Raw genomic sequence first — 23,291 nt, forward strand, 5'->3', positions numbered from 1 at the left:
TATCCAGTAAAAAAGTACAGAACATTTGCTAAAACCATTTGTAAGTTATAGAACAAATTAAATTTCATGGGAAGCCATATAAGCGGACTGTACAGAGCACCCTTAATGTTAATTGCTCATTTCCAAAAAAATTACCTTTTAAACCAAATGTAGAGTCTATAACTGACAAAAATGAGTGATATCCACCCCAAAAACACCTTCGCTGTAAAAAAGGCGCGCCCAAGAAACTACAAGTACCTGGAACCCAATGTAAAAAAGAAAAAGAAAAAACAGCTTAGCTGAAGTGAAAAGTAACTGGTAACTTAAAAGAGCTGATATCTGAAGCGGCCAAGAATACCATTACTAAAGTTTAATCCATGCAAGAACACCTTGGCTATAAAACAGGTATATACATGAAAGTAACTGGTAACTGAAATGGCTGATATCTGAAGCGGCCAAGAATGAATGGTCATATACAACTAATTCAAAAATTTAACACTGAACCTTTATAATTCAGCTGTGTTCTATATTCACTCTTGCTGCATCGTAAAGTAATTTCTTTTAACCCTAATTGGCTGGTAATTTGGCCACCTTTTTTTGCTCTATTATACTGACTATTAAAAAAGGCGGCCAAATTACCAGCCAATTAGGGTTAAAAGAAATTACTTTACGATGCAGCAAGAGTGAATATAGAACACAGCTGAATTATAAAGGTTCAGTGTTAAATTTTTGAATTAGTTGTATATGACCATTCATTCTTGGCCGCTTCAGATATCAGCCATTTCAGTTGCCAGTTACTTTCATGTATACACCTGTTTTATAGCCAAGGTGTTCTTGCATGGATTAAACTTTAGTAATGGTATTCTTGGCCGCTTCAGATATCAGCTCTTTTAAGTTACCAGTTACTTTTCACTTCAGCTAAGCTGTTTTTTCTTTTTGTTTTTTACATTGGGTTTCAGGTACTTGTAGTTTCTTGGGCGCGCCTTTTTTACAGCGAAGGTGTTTTTGGGGTGGATTTGTCTCTACAGGACAATTTGTTTGCAGCTGAACTTTCTATGAACTCTCTACATGGTAATTTCTTTGTAGCTGAACTCTCTACAACGTAATTTCTTCTAGCTGAACTCTCTACAGGGTGACTTGTTTCTAACTGAACTCTCTACAGGGTGATTTGTTTGTAGCTGAACTCTCTACAAGGTAACTTCTTCTAGCTGATCTTTCTACAGGGTGATTTGTTTGTAGCTGAATTCTCTACAGGGCAATTTGTTTGCAGCTGAACTCTGTACATGGTAGTTTCTTTGTAGCTGAACTCTCTACAATGTAACTTCTTCTAGCTGAACTCTCTACAGGGTGACTTGTTTCTAGCTGATCTGTCTACAGGGTGACTTGTTTCTAGCTGAACTCTCTACAGGGTGATTTGTTTGTAGCTGAACTCTCTACAAGGTAACTTCTTCTAGCTGATCTTTCTACAAGGTGATTTGTCTGTAGCTGAATTCTCTACAGGGCAATTTGTTTGCTGCTGAACTCTCTACATGGTAGTTTCTTGTAGCTGAACTCTCTACAATGTAACTTCTTCTAGCTGAACTCTCTACAGGGTGACTTGTTTGTAGCTGAACCCTCTACAGGGTGATTTGTTTCTAGCTGAACTCTCTACAAGGTAACTTCTTCTAGCTGATCTTTCTACAGGGTGATTTGTTTGTAGCTGAATTCTCTACAGGGCGATTTGTTTGCTGCTGAACTCTCTACATGGTAGTTTCTTGTAGCTGAACTCTCTACAATGTAACTTCTTCTAGCTGAACTCTCTACAGGGTGACTTGTTTGTAGCTGAACCCTCTACAGGGTGATTTGTTTCTAGCTGAACTCTCTACAAGGTAACTTCTTCTAGCTGATCTTTCTACAGGGTGATTTGTTTGTAGCTGAATTCTCTACAGGGCGATTTGTTTGCTGCTGAACTCTCTACATGGTAGTTTCTTTGTAGTTGAACTCTCTACAATGTAACTTCTTCTAGCTGAACTCTCTACGGGTGACTTGTTTCTAGCTGATCTCTCTACAGGGTGACTTGTTTCTAGCTGAACTATCTACAGGGTGATTTGTTTGTAGCTGAACTCTCTACAATGTAACTTCTTCTAGCTGAACTCTCTACAGGATGACTTGTTTCTAGCTGATCTCTGTACAGGGTGACTTGTTCCTAGCTGAACTCTCTACAGGTGAATTGTTTGCAGCTGAACTCTCTTACATGGTGGTTTCTTTGTAGCTGAACTCTCTACAAAGTGACTTCTTCTAGCTGATGATCTATCTACAGGATGACTTGTTTCTAACTGAACTCTCTACAGTGTGATCTGTTCATAGCGGAACTTTTTACTGGGTGACTTGTTTGCAGCTAAACTCTTTGCATGATTGTTTCTTTGTAATTGAACTCTCTACAAGGTAACTTCTTCTAGCTGATCTCTCTACAAGATGACTTGTTTCTAACTGAACTCTCTACAGTGTGATCTGTTCATAGCGGAACTTTTTACTGGGTGATTTGTTTGCAGCTAAACTCTTTGCATGATTGTTTCTTTGTAACTGAACTCTCTACAATGTGACTTCTTCTAGCTGATCTCTCTACAGGATGACTTGTTTCTAACTGAACTCTCTATAGTGTGATCTGTTCATAGCGGAACTTTCTGAGTACTGGGTGATTTGTTTGCATCTAAACTCTTTGCATGATTGTTTCTTTGTAACTGAACTCTCTACAAGGTAACTTCTTCTAGCTGATCTCTCTACAGGGTAATTTGTTTGTAGCTGAATTCTCTACAGGGTGATTTATTTCAGCTGAACTCTCTACATGATGGCTTCTTTGTAGCTGAACTCTCTATTAGGTACCTTCTTCTAGCTGTTCTGACTACAGGGTGACTTGTTTGTAGCTGAATTCCCTACAGAATAACTTGCAATGTAATATAACTGAGTAAATTATACATGCAGCTGAATGCTTTATTAGGGTGACTGTTCTATTAGAGTATCTCGATCTCGCATTTGCTGCACATAGTTGCCTTTCGAATCATAACTCAGTGATTTGTAATCCGATTCTTCTGTACTACTGCAAAAACTTTCCATGATGATTATTCCAGCTACATACTGATTTTCAGCTCGTTGCTCTAAGCGGTTTGCCTGGTAGACACGAAAACTAATAGTTAGTTTATTCATAAAAATCGATCGCGTAATTTTGACACAGGTTGGGTTTTGTGTCATATCTCCATGGTCTTTTTCTCGATTCCTTTCAAACCACAAAAAGGCACTCCAACGATGGTTGCTCCATCTACATATCAATTTTCAACTGATTCCTCCAAGGGATTTACCCTGTAGGCGTGACAGACCTTCGACCTTATTTTACGCAGATAATCGGTCATAACTCCGTGAATGTTCATCGGATTCCTACCAAAGTTGGTACAGAGATCCGCCTTAATGAGCCCTTTAAGTGTGCCAAATTTCAGCCCGATCCGAGCACGCATTCGTGTTTTATGGCGGATTTTGCGAAGTGTACGAAATGAAGAAGTAGAAGAAGAAAAAAACGAAGAAATTAAAACGAAATTATGTTCGTTCGTATCTCGGAAATGGCTTGAGCGATTTTCTTCAAATTTGGTATGTAGACTCCCCTAACTGGGCGGCACGTCTCTAGCAAATTTGGTTCCAATCGGATAAGGGATCACAGAGCTACATAGGTGTGAAATTGCGTTTTCTTTCTTCCTGTTAATATACTCACGGTGTGGCGCGCCGGCTTCTTGGGCGCACGACACACTATCGTGTGTCTTGATAAGAAGACAAAGCAAAGGCAATCTAGACCCTCCAGCATGGGATTACTGTGTGAGCCATCTCCTGTGGAGAACAGAGTTCATATAAGACGAAACATCATTGATGAACTGCACTTGATAAAAGCAAGAGTAGATCAGGTGATGTAACTATTTGTACGTATACAATTACAAGCCAAGCCATGTATTTTCTGCAATTTAGATACTTCAGAGTTTTGAGGAAGAGAGTGAATTGTACATGGTAGGGTCTACGTAGAAAATTCACTTATACATAACTCTTTATTACAGCCATCAGCTGCGGCTGTGTCTATTCCTGTAAAGGTGAGTGTTGTATATGTCAGGCCAGACAAACTAATTTGATAGTTTCTCATCCACAAGATGATGCAATGCAATGCTATATGTGTATAGATAGCTGAATCAGGTTGGTCACATGACTCTGAGTGTAATTATATAAATTCCCTAGTTGGTTAAATTAATAGATAAAATGAGAAACTGATGGTTTGGTCTTAAAGTCCCTTTTTTGTTTTATATTTTACAAGGCATTAGAAAATCTCTTCAAGAAGCATGAAGCACTGGAAGCTAGAAGAGAAAAGGTAAGAAACATTTGAATACCATGCAAGTACTGTCATTGACTAGTGTGTTTGTTTGTAGGAATTATCCTCAGTAAAAGAAGTAAGTTTAACTATATAATTATAAAATTCAGCTGGAGCCAAGTTCCAGCTGGATCAGTTTGTTTAACCACATGGGCAGGGCCACCCAGAGAAATTAAGGGGCCCAGGGCAAAGAGTTAAAGTGGGGCCCTTCACCCAAGTTGTAAGGTGAAGACCAAAAAAAAAAGGTCACAACCTGCAGGCAATGACAATAACTACCCATCACCAACCATATCTCCTTATCTATAAGCTTGCTACACTGCTCCTCTGAAGAATACTGTGACTGCTCTATTAGAGTATTTAGATCTGACTGCTCTATTAGAGTATATCGATCTTTTAAACAGGTATTCAGGGGGTCCTTCATGGGGCCTCCTGGGGCCCCTTTCAAGCTGGGGCCCGGGGCAAAATGCCCCAGTTGTGCCCCCCCGTGGGCGGCCCTGCACATGGGTCTACATTTTCATGATGAATTCATTTAGTTTTTCAAGAAATGTTTAGAAAGATTCTTTGATGAGGTAAGTGTGTAAGCATTTGTAACTGGTGATAGCGCAAGTGTGAAATAACACGGCTGCGGCTGCAGAACTTAACTATAGTACAAATGAACACCACATTCCTGATATAAATGAATTTGTGTAAGTATTAAAGGAATACACAACCTTAGGGATGTACATGTCATGTTTGTACATGTGCACAACTTATAGGTCTGCGATTCAGAATGCATTTCAAATGGTACAACAACTGAAAACCCTCAATGCTCAACTAGTTGCTAAGATGTCTGATGCTCTTAGGTAAGCCATTTTTATATACATATACTATATAAGTTAGTAACCTCTAACTTTTAGAAGAAAAGATTTACAGTCACATGGAAATGGTAATGGTTATAAGTAGCTACATGCTTGTATCACAAGCCACGTAACGCTATTGTGCATATATGGGATCCGAATATTCTATACATAACAGGAGACAGTGGAATGCATAACAGAGATCAAATACTCACTATGTATACAAACAAGGCTGTAAAGTGTGGCAGGTAGTACTATGTAATCATCTACACACTTGTATGTCTATAAAGTTCATATGCATAGGCTGGAGAAAACCAACCACCCAAAGGCAGGACTGAGGTGAGAACTTCTTTCAAAATGGAATACCACTTTTAATGCTTGCACACACTGTAGGAGCTTGAGAGTTTAAAGACTCACAACTCATATTTGATGCAAAGAAATGAAACAGACAAATCCAAACTAAGTGAAATAGAAATATCAAACAGAGAACTTGTAGAGGCTAGTACCTCTACAAAAGATTTGTGCATTATGTTGAATACATTAGACTGTTCAGAAGTTGAGGACAGAGCTCACTAAAGCATAACGCTGCCAGACATACGTCTACCCCTCAGGTGTGTAGGTATACATTGCAGTAATTCCAACTTATTTTGCTAATTTTCTTACTTTTATGTATAGCAAGTCAACCATCATGCAAATTCAATCCATGCTGCATCAAGACAATTGAGTCAAGCAGATAAAAATGAGACCACACACGCTGGAGCCTCACAAACAGAAGCTGCATCACATAGTAAGACTATAATGGTCCCCTCTACTAGCACAACCAATCAACAAAAAGAAGAAAAGGAAGAACAAGTTAGTGACTTTTGAATCACAAAACGTAACGTTTTGTTCTCAATATGTGTACGTAGTTACCTACTGCTGTTGCCTCAAAGAAACAAAGTGTAAGAGGCATAAATCATTTTATTTCCAATTACAAGTTACCTCATGTATACACAGTCAACAAAACATACATCTAGACTACTGGAACAACAGCTTAACACTATGGAAGAGTTACTGATGCAAGGGCAGAAAAAAATGAATGCTGTTGAGAAGGAAATAGCGGAATTCACTAATACGACTGATGAAACTTTAAGCCACAAAGTAAAATGTCTTTAAGTGATGTATGCAACACAGCAAAGGTATATAACATTATATCCTTCACATTGTAGTACAGAGAACAGTACAATTGTTTGTGTGAAGCAGTGGATGTGATAATGATTTTATTGGGAAGAGAAGGTACTCAATTCCATGTGGTGTGTGCATTATCAATATAACTACATCCACAGGATCAGAGAAATTGATGATGACTTTAAGTAATGCTGCTCCTAACAATATTTTTGGTGATAAGGTTAGCTGCATGTTATGCAACTTTCACTTTAAGTTTGCAAGACATTTTTCCTTGTGCACCATGGCTGAAAGTATGCTTTCATCAACTGAAAGTTACACAACTATTAATTTTACTTGAACATTTTTGTTACAGAAACTGGTTATTCCAATCAATAACTTGGCTGATGTCATCAAAAGTGGTCAGTATAGTAGCACTATACACTTTATAACAAATCCTAATTTAAACCTTTTAGCTGTTTCTCGAGTCATGTTAGAATTAAAGTTGTTTATTAAGCTAAAGGTAATTGCATTTAAATGTGTAGCATAATGATATGATTTCAGTGGATGCATCAGAGAAAACTAGCTGCCATACCAAATAAAAGAACTTTGCTGACAAGTGAGGACGCTAAAAAGGTAATTTTGGATAAACAAGTGTAGTGATATTTCATGTGAGCAACTGTACTAATAGAGTATTAATGAACTACAAAAATGGCTGGACAAAGAGCTAAAAGGAATTGATGAAGAAATCATAGGATCTGTACAGCAGTAAGAGTAAAGTAAGGAGGTGGTTTCCATTATAGAAACACACTTGTATAGTTATGAAGAACACAAGAAGGAAATTGAAACTACACAAGTAGCATACTTTGATCAGCTCTCAAAGAAGGTGAGTAGAACTATTGTATTACACAGACCAATGCTATACTCGTATCAAAGATTGATGGTACTATCCAGAAACTATACAAATCAATGGAGAAGCTTGAGGTTCCAGGTAATAAAATAAAAGTGTGCACAACACACAGCGGTAGATCCATGGGAGAGCTGCATGCATAGAACCATCCCAAACAAGACTAGTATACACATCTTTGGACAATTTTTTAAAGCATTTATGTATTTTACCATCCTTTATGGTAAATTTATCTCCCTGAACCCTTCATATTACCAAGTACTGACTATTCTGCACCTATGCTTCTGAGTGGAACTCCCATACTAAAAGCCTGGATTGGCCACTGCAACATTACTTGTATTAAATTGTTATAGATGAAATAGAGTCAATGCTGGGAAACATCCTCGCCACAGTAGAGCAACTAAATGACAATCCTGCACCCAAACATAAACCTGTAAGCTGATCTGTTACAATAATTGTATGCAAATGCTGTGCACTACAATTATGTACTACTGTCATGTTACTATATAGTGCATGTCACCAAATTTGTGACAAGATATCTTTCACACACAGTCATGTCTCACTTTCCAACTTTGACAATGCATATCTACAAAGTGAGAAAAGCCATTACTTTCTGAGGTATATATTTAGAACTTAGCTACAATATATAAATAATCAATGGAGAAATTTCCGGTTTCTGTGTTTTACAGAAACAAAATTATGATCTTTCAAATTTGCAGTGTTGCATGTGTGTGTGGAAGACTATTGATTGCAAATCCAGTTAACATATTCTGGTAGTATGTATGTACATAGCTACATATATACAATATATGTATGCGAGTTCTGTCATGTATTATTATATATTACAGTCATGTACAATGTATCCCCCTTTTGAATTTACAGCACACAAGCTCTATGGAAAGCACTGAAGAAGAAATAGTTGCAACAAATGTAGTGGGAGGAAATGCTAACTGGCTAAGCACACTCTCTATTCCAGGCTAGTAATGTATATACTAGATATGAATGGTGCACAGTGTGTTGTGTGTATACAGCAATTGATGCAATTAGGAAAAATGTGGCTGGTCACTTGAGGACAAAGGTACATGTATGTACATTGTCCACATAAATATGCAGTGTTGGACCTGTATTATTCATAGCATGGAGTTAACATTAGCACAACCTCATGGAGGACGAAGGCCTACAAAAAGAAAGAAAGACCACAACCAAGTCATCAGGAAAATGTATGTATATGGAGTTTAAGAAAAATGCATGCTGTTTAATGAATTGTTTGTTAGACACCAAGCAGAAAATTTCTAATGCCTTCATTAGCAAATCGCGTGGACTTTAGCGCAAATAGCAGTTTCAATTTCAGCAATCAACCACCTTCAAAGTCACCTTCAGAAGCTGTTCACTTACCAACTATACACAAACAGCAACCAAGAAGGTTTTCAGAAGTTCTTCAGCAGACAATGTATCCTTATGCAACCAGGCACACTCCAGCTACAACTAATGCCACAAGAATATTTGCTCGTAAAATGTCTCAAAAACAACAGAAGGTGACACATGCTCTTCCACATGTAGAGAACACAACTAAACTCACAGGACCCAAAACAGAAAGACTACGACACTGATTGTGTATATATGTCACTTTAGTAACTCACTGCTAATATTCATATTGTATACACTATTTTGTTATGTACTAAATCTACAGTAAATCAAGGCACATGGTAGTGTGTTATATGGCCCAAGAAGTCGGCACATCACACCGTGCAGTGATTTCTTGGTCACCATGCATCTTTCATTTCACAACTTTTTCACTATGCATGACTTTTTAGGGGTGATACCTTTGCAGCTTGGTGTACCATACATATATAATGCACATCAATTCCACAGCTATCATGGTAATGAAACGGATATTTCACTGTGGCCACTGCACATGCACATGAAATAAAATGTCAGAATTCATATAATAGTAATATAATTATGTATTCATTCGTGCCATACTAGCATTTATTGTCCACCTGTATGTAGGAATGAAATGTGTCAATGCCCAAGTAAATGTGACAAGTTACCCTCCTTGCCATGCATGCATTTAATATTGCAGCTGAAGTAATGGGTTTTCCTCCCTGTATACTAAGTGATATCTGTTGCACCCAAAAGTCTCCTTTGCCATTCAAAAGTACTCACAAAGCACAAAGCCATCTAATATACATATATAACTTCCTGATCCTTCAGTTTTGGTTAGGTTTCCCATGGCAGACAGAGTCCTTGTATATAACTACCAAATCCACAACCATCAGATGATGGTGGTGGATGGACCGATCAGTTACACGTATGTACGTGGGAGAAAGATTGGTGACAAGTAGGTTAGAGGTGAGCTAACTACATTAATGATGTCTCAACTTGCAACGAAGGACTTCAGGATGTGTGATAATTGTAACTTTATTTCTTTTACTAGCTACCATTGTGAAACTGTTTATGGTCTTTAAGTCAGGCAATGAAGAATACTTATTAGTTAAATCTGCACTGTTGAGCCTGTAATTTTCAGTTTTACTCTAGGACGATAAAAATGATAGCAACCATTATAGTCATAAAGCATGTGTACCTGATATATTCATTGTGTGATGAATTATGAGTGACTTGTGTGGCTATTAATATAGTGACATACTGTATCAGATGTTATTTGGTTAACTTACTGATATTGGTGGTGGTGTAGTCTTGTTTGTAGTAGTCAGTTGTTTGCTGTTATAAGTTGTTATGAATAATGGCTGTTTAGTGACCTTTTTGCTGTCAGTTGATGCATTTTCTCCTTCCAAAATCAGCTTTAAAGTTTGACGTTTCTTAAGTATAACATGTAACTAAGCACTGTACATCCTACATATGATCTGTACATCCTAGAATACTTACTTTATTAATCTTCTCTAGCTGTTGCCTAAGTTTATCAGCTTCATTATTAGCCTTTGCAGTTGCTTCTTCATTCTCCTTTACTAGCTCTTTATATCGCTTTTTGTAAATCTCAAGCTCCTTTCCACATTAAAAAAACTACAAGCTTATATGTCAGCATGCATGTATAAAATACACCCCATGAAAGTTACAATGTATCAATCATATAATAATACTTTACTTTTTGGTTTGCCTTGAATTCTTTCTCCATCCTGTGAATTTATAGTACATCATTAACATAGTGACTAGTATATAATTACTTGAAAATCTCAGCAGCAATATTTGTGTAATAAACACGCAGTTGACTATTCATTCTACGTGTGGAGGAGGAAAGGTTCTTTCCTATACATGAACACAGTGAACATATATTTACAAATAATACTATAATAATATACTGTTAATTTTGTGAGTAATTTTCTCTGGTTCTGCAGTTTGTTGATGCCTATATACAGTATACAGAACAAGTTTAGCTACATGTAATGCATAAATTGTCATAAGATATAAGGAAATCATAAGTGTTGTAAAACAACCATGCATATCTGGGGATGACAGTATATAACTTTGTACACAAACAAATTAAATGTAAACATTTTAATGCACAAGCAAATTGTGTGCATAAACTGTATAAGTGTGCTAGTGCATTTTGCCATAGATGGATCTAGGAGACACCGTTAAGGAGGTGACGGTAAGGAGATTTGAGGAAGAGCAAGATACCTTAGGACAACTCCCTGGTACACAAGCTATATTCTTTTACATAAATTCGGTTAGTATAGCATGATGAATGAAAGATGCTTACACACCAAGACTCTAGTTGGATGTCTTTTAAATAAGATAACCTATATGTTTGAATCTGAGAGCATTTTTGATAGCTATTTAATTAAGTGTATACTTTGAAAAGCACGTGTTAACCTAGCAAACTAGTTGTCCTGAGGCAGAGCCTGTTTGATGACTAAGTGTACTCAGTACTCAGTGCTTCTTAAAATGAAGTATGCAAAAAAATGTTATCAATGTAATGCTCTATTAGAGTAGTGACTGTTCTATTAGAGTATCTCAATGTTGATGCAACAACTTTAAACAGGTTGTAGGACCAGGAGTCCTACAGACCTTCAGCACTTGTGCTGTAAAGTCTTAATAAATAAAATAATGTCGTCCACTTGGGGTACTTTGAGATAATAAAGTCACTCTCTAAGGTTCCTATGGATATATACACTTGAAATTAACAAGGAGAAGACATCCTGACCACCTGGCAAACTCCTGTAAGCGTTTGAGCATTAATCAGATGGCTGCAGGTTCGAGACTGCCCAGGTCCAGTCATGGATTTTTTCTCCTTTCTCCACTATTTCAAACATACTATCTGTAACAACTTTAAACAGGCTGTAGGACCAGGAGTCCCTCTACAGACCTTCAGCACTTGTGCTGTAAAGTCTTAATAAATAAATAAATTAAAAAATAAATAAATAAATAAACAGACAAACCAATTTCTTCACAGTTTATTCATGTAAAACTGTTGTCTTCATATTTGTCCATTGGCTTTCTGTACTTCAAAACAGTGTGAATAATTCCCTGCTTGTCTTGGTGTCAATGTTGTCTTATAAGTCCAAGAGGAGCAAGAGAAGGGCTCTTCTCAGACCTATACATTTTGAATTTGAGATCCTATTAATGGTACAAGTTTACTGCTGGCACTGTTGAATGTACCAACATACAGTACCAGTGCTTCCAAGTACAAAATGTCTGCTTACAAATTTCACTTTACATGCAGTGTGTATTTCTTGTTATTGCTATAATTTCTTGATGTATGGTATTTATTACCAAACTTGATCCTTCAGTGTTGATGGTGTTATAATGCTAGCTACTGTACCTGCATTGTGAGTTGTATAGCTTGACTTTTGACTTGATCAGTGTTTTAAATTTCTCCAGTGCTGCCTCAGTATCAACACACATTTGACTGGCAATAAAAGAGTAAAATGGGAGAACTTCTTTAATACTTACTAAAAGAGGTTGAAGTCAGGAATCTTGTTACCATCCTAACGTTTCTATTTTAGTTTTACAAACAACAATTCATTGTATAATGCTACAAACTCACATCATCAATGAATTGATCAATCTTACATGATTGGGCTGTGAAGAACTAAAGACAAATTATCTTTCCATTACTGTATTAGTTACACATAGTACTTACATCGTGCACTGTTTGAAGTTCCTAGAATACAAACAGAGCCAAACTTTCATTATGCATTTGTGCATGTGCATGCTGTACGTGTCATATGTATGCGTCATATGTATGTGTGCGTGTGTGTGTGCGCGTGTGTGTGCGTGTGTGTGCGTGTGTGTGTGTGTGCGTGTGTGTGTGTGTGTGTGTGCGTGTATGTGTGTGTGCGTGTGCGTGTGTGTGTGCGTGTGTGTGTGTGTGTGCGTGTGTGTGTGCGTGTGTGTGTGCGTGTGTGTGTGTGTGCGTATGTGTGTGTGCGTGTGTGTGTGCGTGTGTGTATGCATGCATTAAAAAAATATCACTTAGTGAAGTTTTATGTGATTGTTCATATTGAAGTTTATTGATCAAATCCTTAATCCGATTTTACACAATTACATATTAAGTGTGCATAGTGAAGAGGAAAGTTTTAAGCAGGTAAACTTGGTTAATATTTTGAACTTTTCAGTTGAACACTACCTATTTTTAAATTTAATTTTATTTATTAAGGCTTTATAGCACAAGTGCTGAAGGTCTGTAGGACACCTGGTCCTACAGCCTGTTCAAAGTTATTACAGTTTGAAAAGGTGGAGAAAGGAGAAAAAATCCATGAGTCCATGACTGGACCTAGGCAGCCTTGAACCTGCAGCCATCTGATTAACGCTCGAACGCTTACAGGAGTCTGCCAGGCGGTCAGGATGTTTTCTCTTTGTCAATTTCATGTATATGTATACAAGGAACTCTAGAGAGCGACTTATTATCTCAAAGTACCCCATGTGGAACCAAATGGATATTAGTTCATTTATTAAGGCTTTACAGCACAACTGCTGAAGGTCTGTAGGACACCACATTTTGTACTAAATTATAATTCTCCCCTAGTTGGGAATTGACAAATGACACACACCATCTATATGTTGGTGGTTTGAAACATGTTATGCCAAAGTTACAGGTTAACTTGTTGATCTTGATATATTATGTACATCTATACTCTGACTTACAAACATTGTTCTATCTTGTGAATATGGTTGATAAGGTTCATAGCTTTCTAGTATCTATGTATATAAACTGATGATGCCATTAACATCAGAACAATATAATACTGTTACCATTTCAACTCTTAGTTTAATGTCATCAAGTTGTTGTTACAGTAGTATACTATCTCTATTGCTTTGAGCCATTTTCTATATATATTTACTGTCAACAAAATCTTTTGGGATATATACCAAATCACTATACTATATAACTTTGCTAAAATATGTGTAATATAGTCACACAGGTGAGATACTTCAGGAGCTATATAATTTCAGCACAGTTACAAGATTTTAGCAACTTCTAAGTTGCAAGCTATACTAAGTGATGTTATCAGGTATCTGTGCAATTTGCAGTTATGTGAAATTGTATTAGCAACTAATGCAGATGGCAATGAAGTAAGCTGATAAAGTTTAATTGCCTTAGTAAGTATCCATACAAGTATACTAGACACTTGATTACAAGTATGTTATCAGGTATGCGATTGCTATTGAGATGTAACTAATAATGCTGCAAGCTTTGCCACTCGTATTTATGTATGTGCAGTGTTTATGTGAGTGCTCTATTGTAGTTTACAGGTTCCACTGATTAGGGAGTATTGATCTATTTCAATAGAATTAAGCTCAATATTTTGAAATATCCATCCATTATGCACTCCTGCACCAGCCTATTATGCTTTCTATTATGCTGGCATATTTGATGCAGGCCTACATGCTAGATGTAGCGTAAACCCATACAATAAAAAATTAAATTAGGTGTGTTCAAGTAAAATTAATATGAATTAACTCGTAAATATAATGATACTAGAGTGTGGTCATGTGTGGGATATGTATGTTATTAATAATTGATATGTAACTATAAAATTAATGGTGTTGCCACTTACATGTATAGCATTCGTTTCATTTTTAATTTTAGAAATGCTTTACCACATTACAGAAACTGACGTGATACTGTTATATATACACTTCATAAATTCAGTCAATGTGAGTATGATAATTGTACTGCACATATATTTGAGTAATCAGTCAGTACCATGGCCTTTCTACTTTTGTTCCTGTGATGTTATAGCAGTATTCTCCACACGTGGAAGAATGTGTATAGCCTTCTGTCGCTATTGAGATGATTTGCGAGCGAATAATCTTAAGACATTAGCCGTAGCTGGAGTACGCCTGGTTGCATAATGATGCATCGTCTATTGAAGAACTTCTGAAATTAGTTTTGGCTGCTGTTTGTGGATAGTTGGCAAACGAATATTAGCTTCTGAAGATAATTTTGACCTGTTAGTGAAGTTATTATGTGTGCTCAAGTCTACACAATTTGCTAATGAAGGCATTACAAATCTCCTGTTTGACACCTAGCAAAACATGCAACATGAATAGCTAGCCATTAACAATATTTGCATGTCATACATTTTCCTGGTAATCTAGTATTGGTTTTTCTATCCTTTTGTAAGCCTTTGTCCTCCTTGAAGTTGAGCTAATGTTCACTCCATGCTGTAACGAAATATCATATCATTGTGTCATTATGTGTCCATGTGTACTTTTGTCTGCAAGTGACCAGCAACATATTTCCTTACAGCATCAATGGCTATATATTATATACACATCACTTTAAATACATTATTCATGCATATATACTCCAAATATTACTAGCCTGGAATAGAGTGTTGTTATCCAGTTGACATTGTTTCTTACTGAGTTTGTTGGAAGTTTTTGTTCTTGCATGGTTCCAAATGGACTTGTGTGTTATAAATCCAATAAGAATATACATGTACAGTACCTATTTGCTACATGCCAGATACAAACTTGCATATGAACATGTGTATATATAGTGCATAGCTTACAGGGTTATGCTTGGATGCAGGATTGTCATTTAGTTGGTCAACAGTGGTCATGAAGTCTCCTAGCATTGCCTCTATATTATTTATAAAATATATATAAATCCTTTCCGTTGTATACTTGGCTTGTACGTACTTGGAATCTCAAGTTTCTCCATTGATTTGGATAACGTTTGAATGGTTCCATCAATCTTTTCAATATTATAAAGTTTATTGCTTTCCTCCATAAGTATGTAGGTAATGATGCTCACCTTCTTTGAGAGCTGATCAAAGTATATTACTTGTGTAGTTTAAATTTCCTTCTTGTGTTCTTCATAACTACGAAAGTGTATGTTCATATTATAGGAAGCACTCTACTCTTACTGCAGCTGTACAGATCCTACGATTTCCTCATCAATTCCTTTCAACTCTTTGTCCAACCATTTTTGCATGCAGAAGCAGTTATATTTTTAATAACTGCATTGTGTAACTGTTACTAAGCAACAGAAACTCAAAATGTAACCACTGCAAAAGACCATTCCCACTTACAAATCCCACTTACAACTGTTGCTATGGTTCCAGGGTGACATTTACCTTACCTAGCACTATTTTACTTTCCTATATTTACAATGTGTACATTATTAAGCCCAAACCCCATAGCCATCCATCCAATTACTTCAACCTTGACAGGATGTTTAAATGCACAACATTTAAAGAGAGCAATGTATGGGTCAAGAAGAAGAAGAGGTTCAATTTCAGCCCACACACTCATTTTCCCTTATAGTTTAAAAGAGTTTGATTATTGTTGTTTTGGAGGCTCTATGAGATTAATTGACTTTTCTATTAGAATATTTTGATTTTTAGCAGTTTCCAGCATCTGAGTCATACTCCTACAATATAAATTTGACTACCATCTCATTGATTCTTAGCCCCCACCCACCCTACTCTTTCTATTCTTTCATTGCCTATATGCTTAAAACATAATCACATACTGAAAAATTTGGAAGTGAGTTGTTTCAACACCACCTATAGCTATATAGCTAAATCTTCCTGGCTAAATAAAGTGTGAGTGATTGGACAGCACTGCTGGATTAATCATTTCATTATTTAATTATAGGGGAGTAGTAACAATTGAGGTATTGATCATAAGGAACTAAACCAGTTCAAAACTCTCGCTGGTCACTGATGAAGTATGTGGTGTACGTGTGTATATATTTCATCATTAAATATACAGCTACCAGTATTCCATCATTGAAGGATTCCTGTGAGACATCACTCTGCAACATGTTACTTTTTGGAAAGTTATGGGAGCATTTCTGGATCTACCCAGTGAGAAATGAACGTCATGACAATTATTACAAAGATAATTGTTGCAATGCCATTTAGGAGAAATGGCTTGAAGTACAGACCCCTCTGCTAGTTAGGAAAACTGGATCAGACTCAGATGGTATCTTACGTGCTGTGCTGTCATAAAAGTTTACAATTGCTCAATAAAGTAAAGAGTACAGTTCTACTAGAAAAGCTAAACTCTTTGAGTACTACTCTTCTTAGATGCAGTGCAAAGATGGAATGAAAAAGACTGGGGAGCCGATTGTTATCGTATTATTGTTGTGGCTATTGGCTCATTTGCCTAGTTAGTCTTCAGTTTCTGTACTATTCATGTGACTTGAATTCAAGTCAATTAACAATTCAAATATCTGTGTATTCCTATTGTGCACACTGGTAAGTATGTGCAATGTATATAGCCACACAGTTGTGTGGACACATATTAAGTATTGCAGCTATGTACTATGCTAAAATGCGGTACCTAGATGTTATAGTATATTTCATCATTCTCCTAGTTCCTAGATCTAATTCAGAAATTCATTTCAATTGCTGGGCTGAGTCATGCAGTAAGTGTGTGCGCATTTCTCTATATCCATGTTAACTTCTAGTGTATGCAATTAAATCAATGCCATGAAACTTATACATTTACTGCAGTTTCCAAATATACTATATAATATATATGTCTCATGCATGCATGTATAATTGCATATACTCACATTACTACCATATCAGTTGCTGTATGTTGTGTTATAGAACTGTACTTGTATTATGCTTTACTAATTTGCAGCCAAGCCAAATTCACAGATGCAAAATGTGAAGATAAAGTTTTATCCTAACCCTCCTGTAGTGGAACAAAATGTTACATTTGAATTAAGCGGCACCATAAGTAAGTCCACACATGCACATAAATAACTAAACACATGTACAGATAACATGCATGCGCACACAACCATGTACACGCACGCACGCATGCACATGTACATATACACACACACGCACACACATCATGCGCGCACACACACACACACACGCACACGCACACACACACACATGCACGTACACACACACATCATGCACACACACACACACACACACACACACACACACACACACACACACACACACACACACACACACATGCGCGTATACAAACACACACACACACACACACACACTACACAAACATACACAACACACAAAACACACAGCTTTATACATGCAATGTTTCTTTGATACACAGTGGAGAAAGTGACTAGTGGTCGAGTATATGCAGAAGCATATTTCAACAACTTCCCACCGTTAAAGGAAACTTATGACTTTTGTTATCTTTTGTCACACATTGAAGATATACAGTGCCCAGTACCAGCAGGCAAGTGGTTTAAATTCTATAAGCAATACAAATATACTATATTGTATACTGTGTATACTCATTGCAGGAGATGTACACTACAAGTATTCTGTTTTTTAAAAGAATTCTGTACTCCCAGTAAGTTTCATCACCCAGTAATGTAGCTACCACTGTTGTTGGCATTTATTTATGCACATAATATTATATACACATTTATGCACAAAATGATATAAGCATATAAGAGATAATGACACTGATGGACTGTTTACAAATGGATTTCTATGTGATGTACACAGATTGGCATTATAGTATGTACATAGGTACAACTTGGATACACCCTGAATGTACTTAGCAACTAGTTATATCACTACACATATATAATTAAAAAACAAATTGAATAATTGAACAACAATTAGAGAAGTACAATTTGATCACAACAAATGCTCAGTCAATACAAACATGATACTATAGTATGAATGCATTGAGCTGAACCCTAAAAATAACTCAAAAGATGCAATTACACAAGTTCTTGAAATTTGGCTCATTTGTAGTACTTCTTGACCCACTAGAAACATATCACAATCTTTTTGTTCACAACTTTTATGTTCAATCAAAATTTTCACCATACATCTACTATAAACAAGCCATAAAAATGCACTATCCCTTCCCAAACTTGTAATGGAGCCAAACTGTGCAAAAATGTTGTTGACACCTTCACTATCACCACTGGTTGGCTGAAATGCTATTTTACTTGAGAAAAATGCACTTTTCTTTTTAGATAATTTTCAGGATTCAGCTCAACTTGCACATACTATAGGTAATATCCAACAATACATAATGTATATATTTAAAATAAAAAAAGAGAAGTGAAATCTATGCAAAAACAGCCAAGCTGTATGAAAAGGGTGCGGCCTTTAAAAAGCCTAGGTTAAAAAATTTGTGAATTCAAAGGTGGCAGTCATGAAATGGCTACAATGATGTTGATGATCAAAATCCATTATTAAAATTTATTATACTCAACATTATTGCAGCCATTTTATGGCTGCCACCTTTAATCTCACAGCCTTTTCACCCAGGCTTTTTAAAGGCCACACCCATTTTATACAGCTTGGCTGTTTTTGCATGGATTAATGTTAACACCATTGCAACCATTTATTGGCTGACACTCTTTTCACCCTTGAAGGCCACATCTATTTAATCACTTGGTTCTTTTTTCATGATCAAGACACACGGTAGTGTGTCGTGCGGCCCAAGTAGCCGGCGCGCCACACCGTGAGTATATTTACAGGAAGAAAGTAAACGCGATTTTCACACCTTTATAGCTCCGTGATTCCTTATCCGATTGAAACCAAAGTTGCTACAGAAGTGCCGGCTAGATCGGGGAGTCCACATTCCAAATTTGAAGAAAATCGCTCCAGCCATTTCCGAGATACGAGTGGCCAAAGTTTGGGTTTATTTTCTTCGTTTTTTTTCTTCTTCTACTTCTTTTCGCACACTTTGCAAAATCCGCCATAAAACGCGAATTCGTGCTCCAATCGGGCTGAAATTTGGTACACTTAAAGGGCTCATTAAAGCAAATCTCAGTACCAAGTTTGGTAGGAATCCGATGAACATTCACGGAGTTATGACCAATTATTTGCGTAAAATAAGGTCGAAGGTCTGTCACGCCCACAGGGTAAACCGCTTGAAGGAATGAGCTGAAAATTGCTATGCAGTGTGTAGCTGGAATAATTATCATAGAAATTCCTAGCAGTAGTACAGAAGAATCGGATTATAAACCACTGAGTTATGATTCCAAAGCCAACTACGTGTAGCATATGCAAGATCGAGATACTCTAATAGAACAGTCACTCTAATAGAGCATTCAGCTACGTATATAACTTACTCCATTACAGAATTATATGACATTGCAAGTTATTCTGTAGGGAGTTCAGCTACAAACAGTTAATCTTATAGACAACTCAGCTACAAGCAAGTCACCCTGTAGAGAGTTCAGCTACAAATATGTTGCTGTAGAGATTCAGAACATTATAAGTCACACTGAAGAGAATTCAGCTATAAACAAGTCACCTTGTAGAGACAACAAGTCACTCTGTAGAGAATTCAGCTACAAGCAAGTCACTGCGTAAAGGATTCAGCTACAAAATAGCTACCCAGCAGAGAGTTCATCTAGATCAGCTACAAACAAGTTACTTTATGCAATGTTCAGTTACAAGTAAGTCACTCTGTAGAGACTTCAGCTACAAACAAGTCACTCTGTAGTACAAACAAGTCACTCTGTAGTACAAACAAGTCACCCTGTAGCTGGAGAGTTCAGCAACCAATCAAAAAAACCACTCTGTAAAGAGTTCAGCTATACAAACATGTTATAAGTCTATAGAGAAAGTTATAACTCTATAGAGAGATCAGCTAGAAACAATTAGTCATCCAGTAGAGAGATCAGCTACAAGTCATCACCTTATAGAGAGTTTAGTTACAAAGGAACCACCATGTAGAGAGTTCAGCTGCAAACATATCACCCTGTAGAGAGTGCAGCTATGAACAGATTACCCTGTAGAGAGTTCAGCTAGAAAAAGTCATCCTGTAGAGAGATCAGCTAGAAGGATCACCTTGTAGAGAGTTCAACTACAAACAAATCACTCTGCAGATAGTTCAGCTACAAACAAGTCACCCTATATAGAGAGATCAGCTAGAAGAAGTTACCTTGTACAGAGCTCAGCTACAAAGAAACCATCATATAAAGAGTTCAGCTGTAAACAAATCATCCTGTAGAAAGTTCAGTTACGAACAGATCACCCTGCAGAGAGATCAGCTAGAAACAAGTCACCCCATAGAGAGAGCAGCTACAAAGACACCATCCTGTAGAGAGTTCTATTACAAACAGATAACCCTATAGAGAGTTCAGCTACAAACAATTCACCCTGTAGAGTGAACTCCTAGAAGATGTTACCTTGTAGATAGTTCAGCTACAAACAACAAACCACCCTGTAGAAAGATCAGCTAGAAGAAGTCACCTTGTAGAGAGTTAAGTTACAAACAAACCACCACGTAGAGAGTTCAGCTAGAAGAAGTTACCTTGTAGAGAGTTCAGATACAAAGAAACCATTCTGTAAAGAGCTCAGCTGCAAACAAATCACCTGTACAGAATTCAGCTACAATCAAATCACCCTGTAGAGAGTTCAGCTAGAAGGAGTTACCTTGTAGAGAGTTCCGTTACAAAGAAATCACCATGTAGAGAATTCAGCTACAAACAAACCACCACGTACAGAGTTCAGCCAGATGAAGTTACCTTGTAGAGAGTTCAGCTACCAAGAAACCATTCTTTAAAGAGCTCAGCTGCAAACAAATCATCTATATACAGAATTCAGCTACAAACAAATCACCCTGTAGAGAGATCAGCTAGAAGAAGTTATCTTGTAGATAGTTCAGCTACAAATAAATCTCCCTGTAGAGAGATTAGCTAGAAGATGTTACCTTGTAGATAGTTCATCTACAAACAAATCACCCTGTAGAAAGATCAGCTAGAAGAAGTCACCTTGTAGAGAGTTCAGCTACACACAAACCGCCATGTAGAGAGTTCAGCTAGAAGAAGTTACCTTGTATTAGGGAGTTCAGCTACAAAGAAACCATCATGTAGAGAGTTCAGCTGCAAACAAATCACTTGTAGAGAGTTCAGCTACAAACAAATCTCCCTGTAGAGAGATCAGCTAGAAGAAGTTATCTTGTAGATAGTTCAGCTACAAACAAATCTCCCTGTAGAGAGATCAGCTAGAAGAAGTTATCTTGTAGATAGTTCAGCTACAAACAAATCTCCCTGTAGAGAGATCAGCTAGAAGAAGTTTCCTTGTAGAGAGTTCAGCTACAAACAAATCACCCTGTAGAAAGATCAGCTAGAAGAAATCACCGTGTAGAGAGTTTAGTTACAACTAAACCACCATGTAGAGAGTTCAGCTATAAGCTATACCTTGTAGAGACATCAGCTAGAAGAAGTTACCTTGTAGAGAGTTCAGCTACAAAGAAACCATTCTGTAAAGAACTCAGCTGCAAACAAATCACCTGTACAAAATTCAGGTACAAACAAATAACCCTGTAGAAAGATCAGCTAGAAGAAGTTACCTTGCAGAGAGTTCAGTTACAAAGAAAACACCATGTAGAGAATTCAGCTACCAACAAATCACCCTGTAGAGAGATGAGCTAGAGGAAATTACCTTGTAGAGAGTTCAGCTACAAAGAAACCACCATGTAGAGAGTTCAGCTGCAAAGAAATCACCCTGTAGAAAATTCAGCCACAAACAGATTGCCCTGTAGAAAGATCAGTTAGAAGAAGTTACCTTGTAGAGAGTTCAGCTACAAAGAAACCATTCTGTAAAGAGCTCAGCTGCAAACAAATCACCTGTACAGAATTTAGCTACAAACAAATCACCCTGTAGAGAGATCAGCTAGAAGAAATTACCTTGTAGAGAGTTCAGCTACAAATAAACTATTCTGTAAAGAGTTCAGCTGCAAACAAATCACCTGTACAGAATTCAACTACAAACAAATCTTCCTGTAGAGAGATCAGCTAGAAGAAGTTATCTTGTAGATAGTTTAGCTACAAACAAATCACCCTGTAGAGAGATCAGCTAGAAGATATTACCTTGTAGATAGTTCAGCTACAAACAAATCACCCTGTAGAAAGATCAGCTAGAAGAAGTCACCTTTTAGAGAGTTCAGCTACAAACAAACCACCATGTAGAGAGTTCAGCTAGAAGAAGTTACCTTGTAGAGAGTTCAGCTACAAAGAAACCATTCTGTAAAGAGCTCAGCTGCAAACAAATCACCTGTACAGAATTTAGCTACAAGCAAATCACTCTGTAGAGAGATCAGCTAGAAGAAATTACCTTGTAGAGAGTTCAGCTACAAACAATTCACCCTGTAGAGAGAGCAGCTAGAAGATGTCACCTTGTAGAGTGTTCAGTTACAAAGAAACCACCATGAAGAGTTCTGTAATAAATATATGTATTATATACATAATTTGTACATTTACTGATAAAATCAGAAATATTTAAAGTACATCTGCTTCATCTTTTCTTCTTTCTGTGGTAAAGAAAAAAGATAGGTTAAAAAAGTCCCAAAGATACAAATACAAAAAGAAGTGAAATCTAATCCAAAACAGCCAAGCTGTAAAAAAGGGTGCGGCCCTCAAAAAGGCTATGGTGAAAAAAGATGTGAAATCCAAGGTGGCGGCCAAGAAATGGCTGTGATGGTAGGTTAATGGTAAAAATTTTAATAACAACAATTCAGGTGAATTTTGTGCCAAGTTTTTGAAGGCCGCACTCTTTTTTTACAGCTTGGCTGTTGTGGATTAGATAATTATTAGCAGTGCAACTATTGTTAGCTAGCAAGGAATACTATGGAGTTATATATATGCAATAGTATAGCT

The 23,291-nt window shown here is 36.9% G+C and overlaps 2 protein-coding genes and 1 long non-coding RNA gene across 3 annotated transcripts; 2 read left to right on the top strand and 1 right to left on the bottom strand.

Annotated features, from left to right (window-relative positions):
* The first annotated feature begins 3,085 nt into the window (after positions 1 to 3,085).
* Positions 3,086 to 8,951, top strand: LOC136263214 (uncharacterized). Its single transcript, XM_066057715.1, has 27 exons — positions 3,086 to 3,905; positions 3,967 to 4,005; positions 4,053 to 4,085; positions 4,304 to 4,357; positions 4,416 to 4,436; positions 5,113 to 5,199; positions 5,254 to 5,282; positions 5,372 to 5,441; positions 5,484 to 5,532; positions 5,587 to 5,691; positions 5,738 to 5,804; positions 5,869 to 6,045; positions 6,102 to 6,134; positions 6,190 to 6,333; positions 6,402 to 6,468; positions 6,519 to 6,580; positions 6,713 to 6,758; positions 6,813 to 6,859; positions 6,901 to 6,972; positions 7,028 to 7,104; positions 7,156 to 7,222; positions 7,273 to 7,327; positions 7,597 to 7,676; positions 8,126 to 8,219; positions 8,275 to 8,327; positions 8,380 to 8,463; positions 8,518 to 8,951. The coding sequence occupies exons 12-27, from the start codon at positions 5,992 to 5,994 to the stop codon at positions 8,851 to 8,853; spliced, it is 1,371 nt and encodes a 456-aa protein (XP_065913787.1). The 5' UTR covers positions 3,086 to 3,905; positions 3,967 to 4,005; positions 4,053 to 4,085; positions 4,304 to 4,357; positions 4,416 to 4,436; positions 5,113 to 5,199; positions 5,254 to 5,282; positions 5,372 to 5,441; positions 5,484 to 5,532; positions 5,587 to 5,691; positions 5,738 to 5,804; positions 5,869 to 5,991; the 3' UTR covers positions 8,854 to 8,951.
* A 6,103-nt stretch (positions 8,952 to 15,054) lies between these two features.
* LOC136263032 (uncharacterized) lies at positions 15,055 to 15,489 on the bottom strand. The gene is made up of 3 exons (XR_010704426.1): positions 15,353 to 15,489; positions 15,223 to 15,293; positions 15,055 to 15,165 (listed from the first exon to the last, which is right to left on the bottom strand). It is a non-coding gene; the product is annotated as an uncharacterized lncRNA (long non-coding RNA).
* Positions 15,490 to 16,957: 1,468 nt separating this feature from the next.
* LOC136262780 (putative phosphatidylglycerol/phosphatidylinositol transfer protein DDB_G0282107) lies at positions 16,958 to 18,191 on the top strand. Its single transcript, XM_066057178.1, has 4 exons — positions 16,958 to 17,087; positions 17,309 to 17,407; positions 17,762 to 17,890; positions 17,958 to 18,191. The coding sequence occupies exons 1-4, from the start codon at positions 16,979 to 16,981 to the stop codon at positions 17,987 to 17,989; spliced, it is 369 nt and encodes a 122-aa protein (XP_065913250.1). The 5' UTR covers positions 16,958 to 16,978; the 3' UTR covers positions 17,990 to 18,191.
* Positions 18,192 to 23,291: the final 5,100 nt, after the last annotated feature.

The sequence above is a fragment of the Dysidea avara genome, chromosome 8 (genome assembly GCF_963678975.1).
Source record: "Dysidea avara chromosome 8, odDysAvar1.4, whole genome shotgun sequence".
Classification (NCBI taxonomy): Eukaryota; Metazoa; Porifera; class Demospongiae; order Dictyoceratida; family Dysideidae; genus Dysidea; species Dysidea avara.